This window comes from Mobula birostris, chromosome 2, assembly GCF_030028105.1.
Source record: "Mobula birostris isolate sMobBir1 chromosome 2, sMobBir1.hap1, whole genome shotgun sequence".
NCBI classification, from domain to species: Eukaryota; Metazoa; Chordata; class Chondrichthyes; order Myliobatiformes; family Myliobatidae; genus Mobula; species Mobula birostris.
Genome location: NC_092371.1, coordinates 63,204,032 through 63,219,854, shown reverse-complemented (window position 1 = coordinate 63,219,854; position 15,823 = coordinate 63,204,032). Strand labels below are relative to the sequence as shown.

Genomic DNA, 15,823 nt, shown 5'->3' with positions numbered 1-15,823 from the left:
CAGTCCCAGGGAGGACATATAAACTTACAGTCAGTGAGGGGAATTGAACCCTGATTGATGATCGCTGGCTGTAAGCGATTGAGCTAACTGCTACACTACCATGCTGTCCATACTGTGCATACAGCTCGAGGAAGGTTAAACATAACAATATAGTGTTGAGTATATAACAAGGAAGCCAGCCCAATTGGAACTTCAGTGATGGTGGCTGTTATGGCCTGGGGAGAACACTGATGTTGATTTGCTGGAGAATTTTATAGATACAGAATGTTTTCCCTCAGCTGCCTGCATATCTGCCCCTTAATATCCCGGTGGATGTTGGGGGTTTGTCTCCCATCGAAGTGTTTGCACCTTTCTTATTTTTGAGTTCTACCCATATTGGCTCAGTGGATCAGCCCCTCTGACTACGACTGAGCTATTGTCCCCAATAAATAGTGCAATTTCCCCCCGTCCTCTTCCACCTCCTTCTCTATCTTTCTTAAGGAATCAGAACCCTGGAACACTAGACATCCTTTCCTGTCTCTCTCTCTGTTGTGGCCACAACATCATCGTTTCATGTATTCATGCTTTTAAGTCCCTTACCCATAATACTCCCGGCATTAAAATGCACAAACTTCAACCCGTATGTCCTATTGTATTTATTAACTTGTTCCTGCTTGTTCATACTGGCATCTACCTTCCTCTCAATCCCTGCACTTTCTGACCTGATGCTCTGGTTCCCATCCCCTGCCAAACTAGTTTAATCCCTCCTAAGTAGCACTGTGTAGCTTCCTGGCCACGTTATTGGTTTCCCTCCAGTTAAGGTGCAACTTGGCCCTCTTGTATAAGTCACCCCCCCCACCCCAGAAGAGGCTCCAATGACCCAAGAACCTGAATCTTCGCTCCCTGCACCAATTCCTCGGCCATTTATTCATCTGTTCTAGCTTTCTATTTCTGTCCTGACTAGCATGTTGCACCAGGAGTACTCCAGAGATTAATAGTATCGAGGCCCCGCTTTTCAACCTCTTTCCTAATTTCCTGAGCTCAGTGCATAGAACCTCTTCCTCCCTTTATCATTGGTGCCAATGTGCAGCTCTGGTGGTCTACCCTCCCCCTTGAGAATGTTCTGCAACTGCTCTGAGACATTTTTAACCCCAGCACTCGGGAGGCAACACACCATCCAGGTGTCTCTGTCACAGCCACAAATCCTCCCCGTCTCCCCTTAACTGTTAATAATATCACCATTGCCATTGACTGACTTTAGCATTCCCTGCTGAGCATCAGTGCCAGCCACAGTGTCGCTGACCTGACTACTGCTGCTGTTCCCCGATAGGTCGCACCCATCCCTCCCCAAGCAGTACTCAAAGGGGTGTACTTGTTGCTTTTGGGATAGTCATAGGGGTACCCTGCACTGACTGCCGACTCCCCTGAGAAAAAGGACATTTGAAAGCCAAGAACTTAGTCTTGACACAAAACTCATGGTCTCCTGGGCAGTTGTCATTCCAGCCCTTGGGTGTGCTTCTTAGAACTAGAACACCTACAGAAGGTTTTAAGTTTACAAAAGGTACTCCAAGGAAAGCAAAATAGCAATATATTTAGCTTTCACTAATGATGCTGCAGACAACTTTCATTAGCTTCAGTCAGAGAATTTAAAAGTATTGCTATGAGCAGAAATGTGCTTTTGTTTTAATATCTGAAGATCAGTTCAGGATGGACTACCCCAGCGTTTTATATGAAACTTTGGCATCATTAAGAGCATTTTGCTTTCTTGCTGCACTAGACAGTGCAAAAGAAAAAAGGCCTTCCCTCAATGGAGAGGAACTAATAATAAAAATATAGGTAAACTTAGATTCAAGAGGAAAGGGCCACTGGGAGCATTTATATTTAGCTCAGTCAGAGCCATGAGGCTGCCGGCACCAGCCACAGAACAGCAAGCTTCATCAATCTTCGTTTTTTTTCTCTGATCTTCTGACCTCTACTGTCTAGCACTGTCTGATACCTGCCCTCTGTTAATGATGGCTGACAAATCATCTCAACAATTGCCTGTGTTCTAGTCATTCTGGTGATCAGCACTGGGATGGGAACATCTGCCCCATCATCTCTGGTTCAATTCATATTGTACGTCTCTTTTTTTTTGCATTGCTTCACACTGAGGTGAGTAACAGAGAATGAACAACCAAAAAAAAATTGTTTAGTGAAAAGAAACAACTCTCAACTAACAGCAGATGCAATGTTGCATCAGAAGCCAATGCACCTGATACATTCAGACTCAGATTGTCCCTTTAAAAATATTATAAATTCAGATAAACCACCTAACTTAGAAAAATGAAGTTATGTATTTAATTGTTTACGAGAAACTTCAATAGTTTCTAAACATTCCTATGCTTTTAATAAAACATTTATTTATAGACTTCTGTGTGTTGGCGCGTGGTCAAGTGGTTAAGGCGTTTGTCCAGTGATTTGAAGGTCGCTAGTTCGAGCCTTGGCTGCGGCAGCGTGTTGTGTCCTTGAGCAAGGCACTCATCACACATTGGTCTGCGACGACACCGGTGCCAAGCTGTATGGGTCCTAATGCCCTTCCCTTGGACAACATCGGTGGCGTGGAGAGGAGAGACTTGCAGCATGGGCAACTGCCAGTCTTCCATATAACCTTGCCCAGGCCTGCGCCCTGGAAACCTTCCAAGGTCCAAGAAACCTGTGCAAATCCATGATCTCATGAGACTAACGGATGCCATAGACTTCTATATTAACTTAATAATTTTTTGAAAATAATACTGCATTGTAGATCAGCTGAGAATCATATCTTGCTTAGATCAAGTAAATAATCAATGTTTGGTTTGAATAAAGCTGAGACTGTCTACTGTTGTTCAGGGTACCGATGGTACCTTTTAATTTACTGAAGAAAGATGTCAATTTAAAATGAGACTTAAAAATACTGTTTGTGTAGACTGCAAGTAGGGGAATAATCAAACCAATTTTCTATTAGTCCTTACATAAGTAACTATTTGGCTCCTTAATGCCTCAAGGTCTTATGCACTGTATTTTTCTATGATTCTATTCAATGGGAGTAGGCAGTATAAATGGTTTGGCACAGACTAGATGGGCTGAAGGGCCTGTTTCTGTGCTGTACTTGTCAATGACTCTATTAGGAACATTAATTCTCAACAATAACCGGATTGGTATTTGGACATTTTTCTAATATTGGTGAGGATTTGCAGATCAAGATGGTCATTTAACACACCATTAAAATGACTTCTACTGTGCAAAGTATTTTAGCAGTGCATGGTTTCCAGTATAATTATCATGGGAGATTGAGTAACGACAGGCCAAATGTTGCAGTTCCACATTCCTTGCAAGACAGCAAACTATTGTTGTCCTACCTTTGAGCAGCATTTCCGTCCCTTAGAAGCATGGCATCAGTATTCATGCAGTTGCCTGATTTTATTTTATTAAAGACAGCATTACACAAGATTTGAATTAGTTACATTATCTTTATTCACTGAAAATTGAATTAAACCAAAGCATAATTGAAATAGGTTTCCTAAATAGGTTCTCTGCATTTTCAGAATGCAGTACCCAGAATAGAAACAGCATCGTACACAAAACTGCATTTCAATGTCATCTTTTGTGGAATGCTCGTCTACCTAAAAGACTTTAGTTTCTGTAATTATATTGAACGCCAGAATCAAAACATCAGTTGCTGCTACTGCTGATTAATGAGACTATTTTTAATCTTTTAACTATTTGATGATTCCAGTTTTTGCTCAATACCCAGTTCTCCAACCTCTGGACAGATTTGTTGGAGACTTCTACTTTAGCATTGGATGTATTGAACAGCCAGGTATTTTTTGACGCTAGTGCGGCCGCTTCAAGGTGCAAATAGTCTTCTCTGGTTTGTATGTTCCAAATTTTGGAGGCTGAGGTAGATAATTTCCTTAGATTGTCTTGCTTTCTCAGCTTGTTCATATTTGCTTTGGTAACATAATAAAAATTGGACTTTGAGCTCTTAAGTAGTTGACCCTTTCACACAGAAGCCTATTATTTTTAACCAGGCAAGCAGATGACATGAACTGTAACATAACTAGCAATGTCATGTTGGCCTTTTCCAACATAACAATCATTTCATTTTGTGCTGTTTGTAGTTTTGTCTTATTAGACAATGTATCTTTTACCAGTAAAATGAGTCTGTATAGTTAACATTTTTTCAGTTACTCTGAGAGAACATTCTGGAAATGTAGAACAAAATTTGTAACATTTCAGGATTCAACGTTATCAAGGAACTTTTCTTTGTAATGCTGATGATAGCCAAAATAAATTAGTTTGATTGGTTTTAGTGCAGTCACTTTAACAAAGTATGCAACATGGAGCTACAGTATTCTTCCAATAGATGGCGCAGCTGAGATCAAGACGACAAGCAATAGGCATGTTAGCATCATCATGCACCACAGCACAGAAACAGGCCCCTCAGCCCATCTAGTCCATGCTGAATGTTAAAAAGTGAGAGGCAGCTGAGAGGACTCAGAAAATCCCTGTTCTGGAGGGGTTCTCTTTTGAGGAAAGAACAGGTTGGGTTTATACCTATTGTGGTTCAGACGAATGAACAGCAATGTTGTTGAAACTGATTCTTTGGAGGCTTGACATGATAGATATTGGTAGAATATTTCCTCTTGTCACAGAGGCTAGAACCAAAAGGCATAAGCTCAGGATCATAGGGCAACAATTTAAGACTGAGATGAGGAATAATTCCTTCTCTCAAAGGATTGTGCATCTTAGGAATTACTTGCCCCATGAAGGCTGAATCCTTGACAGACATCCCACCTCTCCCGGAAGTTCCGGGCATCTCCCGCATATTGATAGCAGCTCCCTGACACCCGCAAATTATATACAATATCCCAGAAATCGATTTTTTTGAGAGTGAGCGAGTGAGAGGGGGAGAGAGAGAGACAGACAGAGAGAGCGAGTGACAGAGAGAGAGCATCCTGATTGGTCTCTTTTTGTGCTAAGTAGACCTAACAGTTTTCCCTGTGGGCGGGCTTTACAGTCGACCTCTCTTTCTCTTTCATTGTCCATCAGTTCAGTTTAGTGTCCTGCAGCGCCATGGCAGAGTATTCCAAAAAAAATAAAACATACTTCACCCCAGACTACACTAAAGTGTACCCCTGCCTAATAGGGGTCAAAAATAATGACAGTGTTGCTCGCTGCACTGTTTGCAACAGTGACTTTTCTCTTGCCCATGGTGGGTTAAATGACTGTAAAAGACATGTTGGGGTGAGTTTAACAGGTGTCATTCATTCATTAGCATAGCTAACATTATTTAAACTAACTGGCTAACTGCTAAGGAGCTACTCTATTGATGTCCTACGTGATGAGGCCAAACTCCCTGTAGACTTGCTTAAAGTTGTAATAGAATAAAAAAGGCTCCATGATAATTTAATATATAATAAAATTGTGAATCTTATGAATCTGATGTCTTGTAAAATTAACAAATTCATTGACACAGACTATGAGGTTGAGACTTCTGGCAAAATGCTCAAATCTGCCAAGCAAGCCACATCACAGTACAAGGAAAGTTTGCAAAAAAAAATAGAAAAGCTACTTGCATGAGCATTTAGCTATTAGCATTGAGACTGCCAACAAAATACTCAACAAGGAATATACGTAAATAGTTTCAATACGTGATCAAATAAATTGTTCCGTTCTTTCATAATCAAATGTCCTGTATACATATGCCCTTGGAGGTCAACTGGGGGGGGGGGGGGAGATATGGGATTGTGGGGGCTGGGGGTGGCACTGCTACCTCCCTGAAATGAGTTTTTGCAGGGTGGGATGTCTGCCTTGAATATGTTCAGAGCTGAGGTAGACTTTTAATCAGAGGGGATCAGGATAATCCCCTGATCTGAAGATCAGAAGATCTGAAAGTAATGGGAAGTTAAATTAGCAGTGATCTTATTGATAGGTGGAAGTGGCTTGTGGGGCCAAAATGGCCTAATCCTATTCCAAATGGTCAGTGTAATGCTAACTTAATAAACTCTGTAAGCAAAAATTTCTACAGGACCTTCAGGAGTCAGCAGGGGAGTAGGGCCAATTGGACAGTTCTCCCAATGTTACCCTCTCCCAAACGTGTCTTGTATAGTGACTCTATGAACCTTACTATACAAATTTCATTCAGAGATTTCTTTTGGCACTGTGATGGTAGATCAATACAGTGTGCTTGAAGAACACTGGTTAGAGCAACAGAATGGTTATGTAATGAGGCAAATCTCAAATAGCTTGGATTATTGGATCTAGAGACAAGCTCTATTCTACCATGGGAATTTCAAATTCAAATTATTGAATACATCTAAAATAAAAAAATTGTCATTTGGAATGGTGAACCAATATGAAGATTATACGCCATTCTCCAGACCAATCAATATTGTTGACTCTCTCTGAAAATACTCAATGTGCCATTATGGCCATGGGATAATTAAAGGTGACAGGTGAATGGCAGCCCAGTCACAAGGGTTCATATGAATTGAAGAAAGAACAGTTACATTGTTCTTTCAGCAATTCTTTTATTTTTATGGATCACCTCAAAATAGTTTGCCGTATTGGAGTAACTGCAATTTATGTTTTTTTCAAATTTTTCCCCCTATCCACTATTGCGATAAAGACATTATCCAATTTATTTTAAAGAATTTGAACCCACATTTTAAAATATTTCAAAGAAACAGGCTATTTAAAGACGTTTTATAACAACTGGTAATTTTGAGGTTTACTGATTATTTTGGAATAATTAATCATTTTATTGGATGGTGGTAGTTTTGCATCATTAGCCTCTTTACTGGGCCATCTGTTTTGTGAAATGTAGGTGGCTTATTGAGATCTTTCGCTCTGCAGGATACTGTATTATTGATTCACTAAGAAATCCATTAATTAAGATGTTTTGAGAGATTATGACAGTCAACAAAATTATTGCTATTTTGTTAGAGGAAATAACTTTTGCTATGCATAAACATCTTGAAAATTTGCATCTGAGCAGATGTTTATGAATGTGATAGTGATTGTATTTCCACAGTAATTTATGATGTGAGGATATGCTGATACATTATAAGACATCATTTAAGTGCACATTTTTTTAAACAAAACATTCTTGATTTCAACTCCCAGTTTGAAAATGTTAATATTCACACAATTAGCTGTAACTCTTCACAAAATAAGGAGTCAGTCCATTCAGCTCTTTAGACCTGCAGCAATGCATCTTGTCTGACCATCATACTCCTATCCCAAAGCAATTTTATAATCTTAAATATTGACCCATTCCTGATTAAAATCTGTGATTTTTTCTGCCACCATTCCTTTATCAGCAATGCATATCACATGCACCTTTCACCATGCTGTCTTTGTGAACTGCCATTCACTTAACTGCATGGATAAATTGGGATTTGCAGCATAAAGATGTCTTAGGTGATAATCAGCAATCAACCTTATTCTATTACCATTGTGCTGTTGGTCTAAATTTGTTTCCTCAATTAAATATATCAGAGCTTATTATAGCTATGAACCACTTTTCAAATTAAATGCACTCTAGGGATTGTGCTTGAAAATCCCAGGAGTAAAGCAGTTTCTGAGATACTCAAACCACCCTATCTGGCGCCAACAATCATTTCACAGTCAAAGTCACTACTTCTCCTCCTTTTCGATATTTAGTCTGAATAACTCTGATGTTTGGTCTGAACAACAACTGAACCTCTTGACCATGTCTACATGCTATTAATGCATCGAGTTGCTGCCACATGATTGGCTGATTAGATATATGGCTACTGAGTGTATATACCAACAGAAGGCCATGTAGCCTCAAGTCTCTTCACCTCATTCGCAAGTATTTGATCCTTCACCTTTTTTTCCTACGTAAATAATCAAACTTGGTTTTTAATTTTTAATTGGCCTTTTCTTGTATAATAGCAAACAAAATATTCAATGTCAATTAGATTATTTTTTCTTATTGAGTGCATAGGTTTACTTTAAATTAACTTTGTTACTGAGTATGAGTATCAGGCCTCCAAACAAATTTTGTTCTATGACTCAACTCCATAAAATTTATTACACTATATTTTAGAAAGAGAGCTTCAGCTGATAAATGTTTTACTATTGTGGACTCTGTGCTGTTTCTTACATACCACTACATAACAGCAAATTTGCAGCCAATAACAAACTTCTCTGGTGGGAATAAAACTATCTAAGCTATGGATCTCAGTTATTATAAACAAAAGGCAAATTTCAAAATCAATATGTTTCCTTCTCCAGGGTTTATCTTCTAATTTTCATTTTACTTCTTTGAAATTAAAAGAATCTTTTAGCCAAACATTAGAATTGCCACAGAAGGCCCATTGTTCATTGTTCATTCTGGCAGAATTCAGCCTGTAATAATGGTTCAAAGTATAATCTTTAAAATTCTCTAATTCCATAAAATATATACCAGGACATCAATATTGCACATTAGTTAACAGTAATTTGGAGACTCACAAACTTAGCTCTACATTTCTCAGAACAAGAAATTTAAAATTGTTAGACAGAATTTTAATACAAAATTTACATCAACATCCAAAAACTTATCAACCTAAGGGTTTTGTATACCAGAATATTATCACAAGTTTTAAATGTCAATTGAAATATCACAATTTTCTGCTTTAGTCACAGAGGTTTCAGCACTTTGAATCAGCAAAATCTGAACAACTCTGTAGATCATAATAGCAGCATTACATATAAAAAAATTAAAACTTATTGTGTAGTAAAAATGTCTATATCAGCACAAGTCCTAGCTACGGGAACTCTTGCAATTATTTAATGTTGATACATCTTGTAGATATAAGCTAAACACATTATCCTGTAAACGTAAACATGAGGAATTCTGCAGATGCTGGAAATTCAAGTAACACACATCAAAGTTGCTGGTGAACGCAGCGGGCCGGGCAGCATCTCTAGGAAGAGGTACAGTCGACGTTTCGGGCCGAAACGTCTTGTAGATCTCCCAAAATAAAAAAACCTTTTAGGAAGGCCAATATGCAAATTTTGGTTACTTTTTTATGTTTGGATGTAAATAGTTAATTGTGTCTCAACATGGCATCTCTAGAGTACCTCCTGACAGAATTTACATGCTTGTATTCCCAGATAAGTCAGTAGTTCAACTTGCAAACAAACAGTGTTTGGGAACTTTATTGTAGTAAATGATCAAGAAAGCTTGATTCCATGTTTGAGAATATTTACTAAGGAGCCAATTTTGAGGGACAGTGATCTTCCAATTTCAATTATCTCGTGTGCTGTGTTCCTTTTTCTCTTCTTCAAATCCACTCAGGTTTTCTCACCTTTCTTCTTCCCACCCCTCCATCCCACTACCCAGTGTATTTCCCCCCAGCTGGCTCCACCTGCCCATCATGCCTCTTCTAATTAAGTAAATTATAAAACCTGCAAGCCTTTGTCTCCTGTCTCTCCTCCATTCCCCTCCCCCGTCTATCATCTTCTGTTGCCTGCCAGCACTTCCCCTTCAACTCTTTACACTGGGTCCTGATGCAGAGTCTCAACCCAACCCAAAACATTGACCTCCATGACTTGGTGAGTTCCTCTAGCAGTCTGATTCCTTATTGTAATCATGGTTGCTTTTATGTAGTGTCAGTCTGTCTTATAACTAATTTGCTCGATGGCATAATTGCTAAACTATACAAAACCAGGAATACAGCATAATCTTCTATGCTGCATTGTTCTTTCATTCTGTAAAAGAAAACTAGGAAGATCTCAGCACTATGGAACATTCAGAAATGGAAAGAAGCTTTTATATAACTATATGACCATTTAACAATTGCAGAACGGAAACAGGCCATCTCGGCCCTTCTAGTCCATGCCGAACTCTTACTCTCACTTTTCCTGTCATTATCACCATGTTTTTATCCTTTTAAATGTATTAAATTAGCTTTATCATTTATAATGCTGGTGTAAGACTATTAGGTTTAATAACATGAACAAAAACCTTGACATTTGCCAAACCTTCCATACATCAACGATAGTAATTTTGATAAAAAGTTTACAAAAAGCCAATGGAAAAAGTAACATATAGCAATGAAAACAAAGTTTATTCTATTTTATTTTGTAAACACCCAGCAGTTATTGAATTTAATTGGGAGGTAAATGTCAACATAAAAGTATTGGCACTTCCTCTGTCTTATACTTCACAGCATTTACAAAAATATCACATATTCAAAAAAAAAGCTCAACAAAATAGATATAAAATAATTCAAAGAAAAACAATGAACAGGGATATATAGGGTGATTAATGGACATGATGGATATAAACATTTTACACAGGAAACTATTGGTTGAATAATCTTAATATACAATAATTTATAGATATAGAATGAGAATGAAAGAACAAATGAAAGGACAGATAGCTGATAAGCTTTGGCTCATTTTGCAATGATTTCACCAAAATCCGTATTTTGCTGAAGATGCATAAATTAAGCATCTCTTATGGAATATATAACACAAAATATTTTTTCCCAATGACCTCACTTTCATAGCTGTTCACCATTTTCTTGATTTACTAACGCATCCAAACAGGAGTTTCCTTCCTACACACTCCTGAAAAAACAGTACTTCTCAAAATAGAACAGCTCATCTAAGTTTTCGCCTTTGTGTTAGCAGTCTACTTTTAAATGCAATTAAAAGATAGTATTTTGGAAAGCAAGTGGTGCAGAGAATAGAGGTGAAAACCACGCAGAAAACATTAAAAGTCACCAGAGACTTAATCACTAATATTAAGAGTCTCTTCTTAGTTTTGCATTTGAGCCCTTCCTAAGCAGCTGATCAAGGTTTCCACTAAGAACAGGAGGGCGCTCTCTTTAAATAATCAGATCAGGTTCTAATATAGTCATCAGACCCACTTGCTATATAGAAGATGGAACAGCACAGCGCAGGAACAGGCTCATCCGACCAAAATGTCCAGGCTGACTCTGATGCCAATTTAAACTGCATTTCTGCCTGCAGTGGTCTACACTCCTCTGTTCCCTATATTAATTGATCTCTTGCTATCCTTCAATTTTGCCATTTTAAAAAGAAGCTTGCATGTTCTTTCCAGATCAACCAAGAACAGTTAGGGCCAGAAAAGCAACAAAGAGCACAAGTGTTCTTTATTTAGTAACTTGTGGGCCCAGAGTGAGCAGCTGAAATAAACTTCCCTTCCCCAGCTCTAGTCCAGCCAAGTCTCCTGTCAGACCCCACCCTATCGCAAAATACTACAGTAATAATGAGTATTTCTTAAGATCTCCAAAGTGAATTCTTACCTTTGAGTATTTTATTTCCAACCACCAATATGCTGTTGCTTCCCTCCATTGAAAATACTTCTGTGTCCATAGTTGCCAAGGACCTACTTCCTGGTTAGAAAATAAGAACATAAGAAATAGGAGCAGGAGTAGGCCATCTGGCCCATCAAGCCTACTCTGCCATTCAATAAGATCATGTTTGATCTGACCATGGACTCATCTCCACCTACCTTCCCCATAACTCTTAATTCCCCTACTATGCAAAAATCTATCCAACCTTGTCTTAAATATATTAACTGAGGTAGCCTTCACTGCTTCATTGGGCAGAGAACTCCACAGATTCATCACAGATTCAAAAGCAGTTCCTCTTCCATCCTAAATTTACTACCCCGAATCTCGAGGCTATGTCCTGTAGTTCCAGTCTCACTTACCAGTGGAAACTATCTTATCTATCCCTTTCATAATTTTATGTTGATGTAAGATCTCCATCAATTCTTCTGAATTCCAGCGAGTACAGTCCCTGGTGACTTAATCTCTCCTCCTATTTTAACCTCATTTCTGGAATCAACCTGGAGAATCTCCTCTGCACCATCTCCAAAGCCAGTATATCGTTCCTCAAGTAAGGAGACCAGAACTGCACATGGTACTCCAGGTGCGGCCTCACTAGTACCCTATACAGTTGCAGTGTAACCTCCTTGCTCTTAAATTCAATCCCTCTAGCAATGAAGGCCAACATTCCATGTGCCTTCTTGATAGCCTGCTGAAGCTGCAAACCAACCTTTTGTGATCATGCACAAACACTCCCAAATCCCTCTGCATGGCAGTTTACTGCAATCTTTTACCATTTAAGTAGTAAATGCATCTTCCGTTTTTCCTTCCAAAGTGAATGACCTCACATTGACCAACACCATCTGCCAAACCTTTGCCCACTCAGAGCCCTTCCCACTCAACTTCAGTTTAAGAATCACCTTTTGTACTTTAAAACAGATGAACAAATTTAATACAGTTAATCAGATGGATCACAATAAAATCATAGATTTGAATTGTAGAGCTATTCAGTATGGAAAATGGAGCCTTTGACAGAATTGGTCCATGCCGACCAAGTCGGTACCATTTGCCTACTTTTGGCTCGTATCTCTCTAGACCATGGGTTCCCAACTTCTTTTATGTCATGGACTAATACCATTAAGCAAGGGGTCCATGGACCCCCAGCATGGGAATCCCTGTATCTAAACCTTTTCTATCCACGTACCTGCCCAATTGTTAAAATGTTGTAACTGTACCCCGTGAGACTCCCTATGTGTGAAAAACTTGCCCCTCAGTTCTCTTTCAAATATTTCCCTCTCTATTTGAACCTAATGCCCTCTAATTTTTTTGACACCCCTACTTTTGGGAAAAGATTGTAGCCTTCGGGGTGTTACAAAGCTCTGTAAGGTCACCCCTCACCCTCCTATGTTCAAGAGATGGAAAGTACGAACCTATTGAGCATCTCTTTATAATTCAAACCCTCTCATCCCAGTAACTTCATAATCTTTTGTGCACTCATTTACAACATTGCGCATGACTGGACATACTCTGAATATTTAGTTGAAGGAGCAAAGTGATAAATTATCCCGAGTTAACAGCCTTTGCAACTTGAAAATCAGACATTTCCATTTCTGATGTTAATTCTTGAATTGACATTGTAAATACTGACATGTCAGAGTCACAGAAAATTACAGTACATAAACAGGCCCTTTGTCCCATCTAGACCATGCTAAACAGTTTAAACTACCTACTCCCATCAGTATGCACCGGGAGTAATGCCCTCCATACCCCTACCATCCATGTACCTATCCAAATGTCTCTTAAACATTGAACTTGAGCTCACATACACTACCTGCACTGGCAGCTCGTTCAACACTCTCTTGACCCTCTGAGTAAAGATGTTTCCTCTCATGTTCCCCTTAAAATTTTTCACTTGTCACCCTTAAGCCGTAGCCTCTCTTTGTAGTCCCACTCAACCTCAATGGAAAAAGCCTGTTTGCATTTACCCTATCTATACCCCTCATAATTTTGTATTCCTTTATCAAATCTCCTCTCAATCTTCTACATTCCAAGGAATAAAATCTTAACCTATTCAACCTTTCACCGTTTCGAAAGTGTACTCTTGTCTAATCCTTCTAGTATTTAAATCAGAATTAATCAAAGACTATAAAGCTGAAAATTTTTAATCACCCAGGCCATAAAACTACAAGGTAGGATCCTGCATTATGAAAAAATACCCACAGAAATTCACCTCAGTTGATGGTGTTAAGTGCTATCTACAGTAGTGGATTATATACAGTGAACAATATATAATATGCTGTTTTGACTATAGACCAATTTAACTACTTCTAAACCAGAGTGCAGATTTCTAAAATGTGATGTGTTTGAATTCCCCCTTTTCCTCTTGTCTCATTGTGGACATTATTCACTTTAAACGCTTTCACTAAGGTAGCTGAATGGGAATTTCAGGCGAGTCCCTACAGCAAGGTTGTTCTGTCGGCATAAAGTTTCATCTCGCTATGAAATCAGCACGATTCCCAAAGCTTTCAATAGGTATGACTAGATAAAGGAGGATTTTCTGGCAGTTGTGCACATTTGTCCTTGAGTGCTTGTACATGAACATCTTAGAGTGTAGTTTCATTGTACTTAATAATTGAAGATATACTAACCAACAGCTTCAATATCCTTCCAACAGCACTGGCACCTGCATTGCAGCAAAGCTACTCAATGAGTCGCATTCTTTTGAATATATAAAGAAAGGGCACATCAGATGCATCTGGCACATTTATTTCACTTTGAAGTAAAAGGATACAATGAATACATATAGAGCTGTAGAGGGGGATAAAAGCAGTGATGGCGCATTTCATATCTGTATTAAAGTGCATCATGGCACTCATGCACACAAATTCATGTCAGCTGTTGATACAAATGGAAAGATTTTCAAATACTTCATCACCCATGTTCATTTTAAAATCTCGGATAAATCACTAAAACAATCCTATCAAAAATATATTTAGCAATGGTGAACAAATGAATGACAATTGATTAAATGCCAATTGTGCAAATATTTTGCTTCCCTCAGCTGTTCATTGCATCATCTAAGCATGCACAAGGCATATGACATCACACACAACCACATGTACAGTAATGTGATATGCAGTAATCAAAGTGCCTCAACACTAGCGAGTTATGTATAAATGTCTCCTGTAATGCCAAGTATGTAAAGCAGTTCATGTGTGTACACTCAGCAATGCCTAATATTCCTTTGCAGGCATTATGAAGTATTCTGTCACTTTACTGTGACTGTTCCTAAGAATGCAGAACAAATTTTAAAAAAATCCCAGTATGCTCATGGTGCAATGGAATGGAGAGGAAATTAATTTTGGAACAAAATGTTCTGTCCTTTGTAAACCATTGCTAAGTATTTTTACTGAACCACTATTTTGATCACCTTCCTATGCACATCACCTGAAACAGCTAGTTGTGTGCTAACAAATTTCTATCCACTATCATTTGATTAAGACATCTGTGAAAACTCATTTGCCTAAAATTATTCACTTTCAAATAATTAAGATTTCTTTTATTTTACAAAAAAACACGAACAGCTGTCAAGCCAGGTGTCAAGTTTAAAAACCAACACCAGGTAGCTATTTGAATATTACAAACCTCAGTTGAGGATCACATCCAATCTTTATATTACCAGATAAGCATACTTCAATATAAATTAATGCACATCCAAATTGGGAACCAATATGTGCCATTCATTTCCATAGGATATTTTGTATGATAGGTGCTGACCTTTATTAACAGATCAAAAAGGAAGAAATTTAAATCGACATCCATAGCATAAGCATGTGTTATTGAACATTAGTTACAATATCTTGCTTCCATCTCCATGAAAGATGCTCCCCTGTGAGGTTCTACTTGCTGGAAAAGCTCATATTGTAGAATTATGGTTAGAAGTTCTAGTTTTGGCTTACTTTCCCTTCAACATGCGCTTTCTGGAACTGCAAATGTTTTATTTTCTTGGCGGTGATTGGAACTGAAATTTCTTTTTGCACAGCAGGTGTATAATTTTTATATTAATAATCATCTTTCCCATTTCTTCTGTGTGAAATTACAAGGCAGCAAAATTCTGTGTTGATGAGAGCAAAAGTATGATTCCATATGTTTTTCCAGCGTGATTCACGGAGCTGCACTCCACGCTATTACTCCTGTGGGAAAAGAAAGATTAAAAATTTATTCCTTTGCATCTCCAATAGCCACTTACTTTCCCTGCCCAATCCTTTACCCAGCCCTCTTTGGCTTGTGCTGGTTTGAACAGTTACCTTTTTAAATTTAGACTTAGAGATACAGCATGGAAGCAGGCCACGCTGGCCCGATAGGCCCTAGCCACCCAATTACACCCATGTGACCAATTAACCTACTAGCCTGCACATCTTTGGAATGTGGGAGGAAACCAGAGCACCCAGAGGAAACCCACACAGTAACGAGGTTTCCTCATGGGGTTTCCTTACAGGCAGTAGCGG

General features: G+C 38.5%; 1 protein-coding gene across 6 annotated transcripts in view; it reads right to left on the bottom strand.

The window, feature by feature from the left end:
- Positions 1–14,059: 14,059 nt before the first annotated feature.
- The window catches only part of LOC140187049 (band 4.1-like protein 1), a 337,723-nt gene continuing 335,959 nt past the window's right edge, over positions 14,060–15,823 (bottom strand). For all 6 annotated transcript variants that reach the window (XM_072241962.1, XM_072241954.1, XM_072241998.1 and 3 more), the window contains one exon: positions 14,060–15,508. In XM_072241962.1, the coding sequence (XP_072098063.1) occupies positions 15,503–15,508 (6 nt within the window). In that variant the 3' untranslated portion in view covers positions 14,060–15,502. The remainder of the gene's footprint in view (positions 15,509–15,823) is intronic.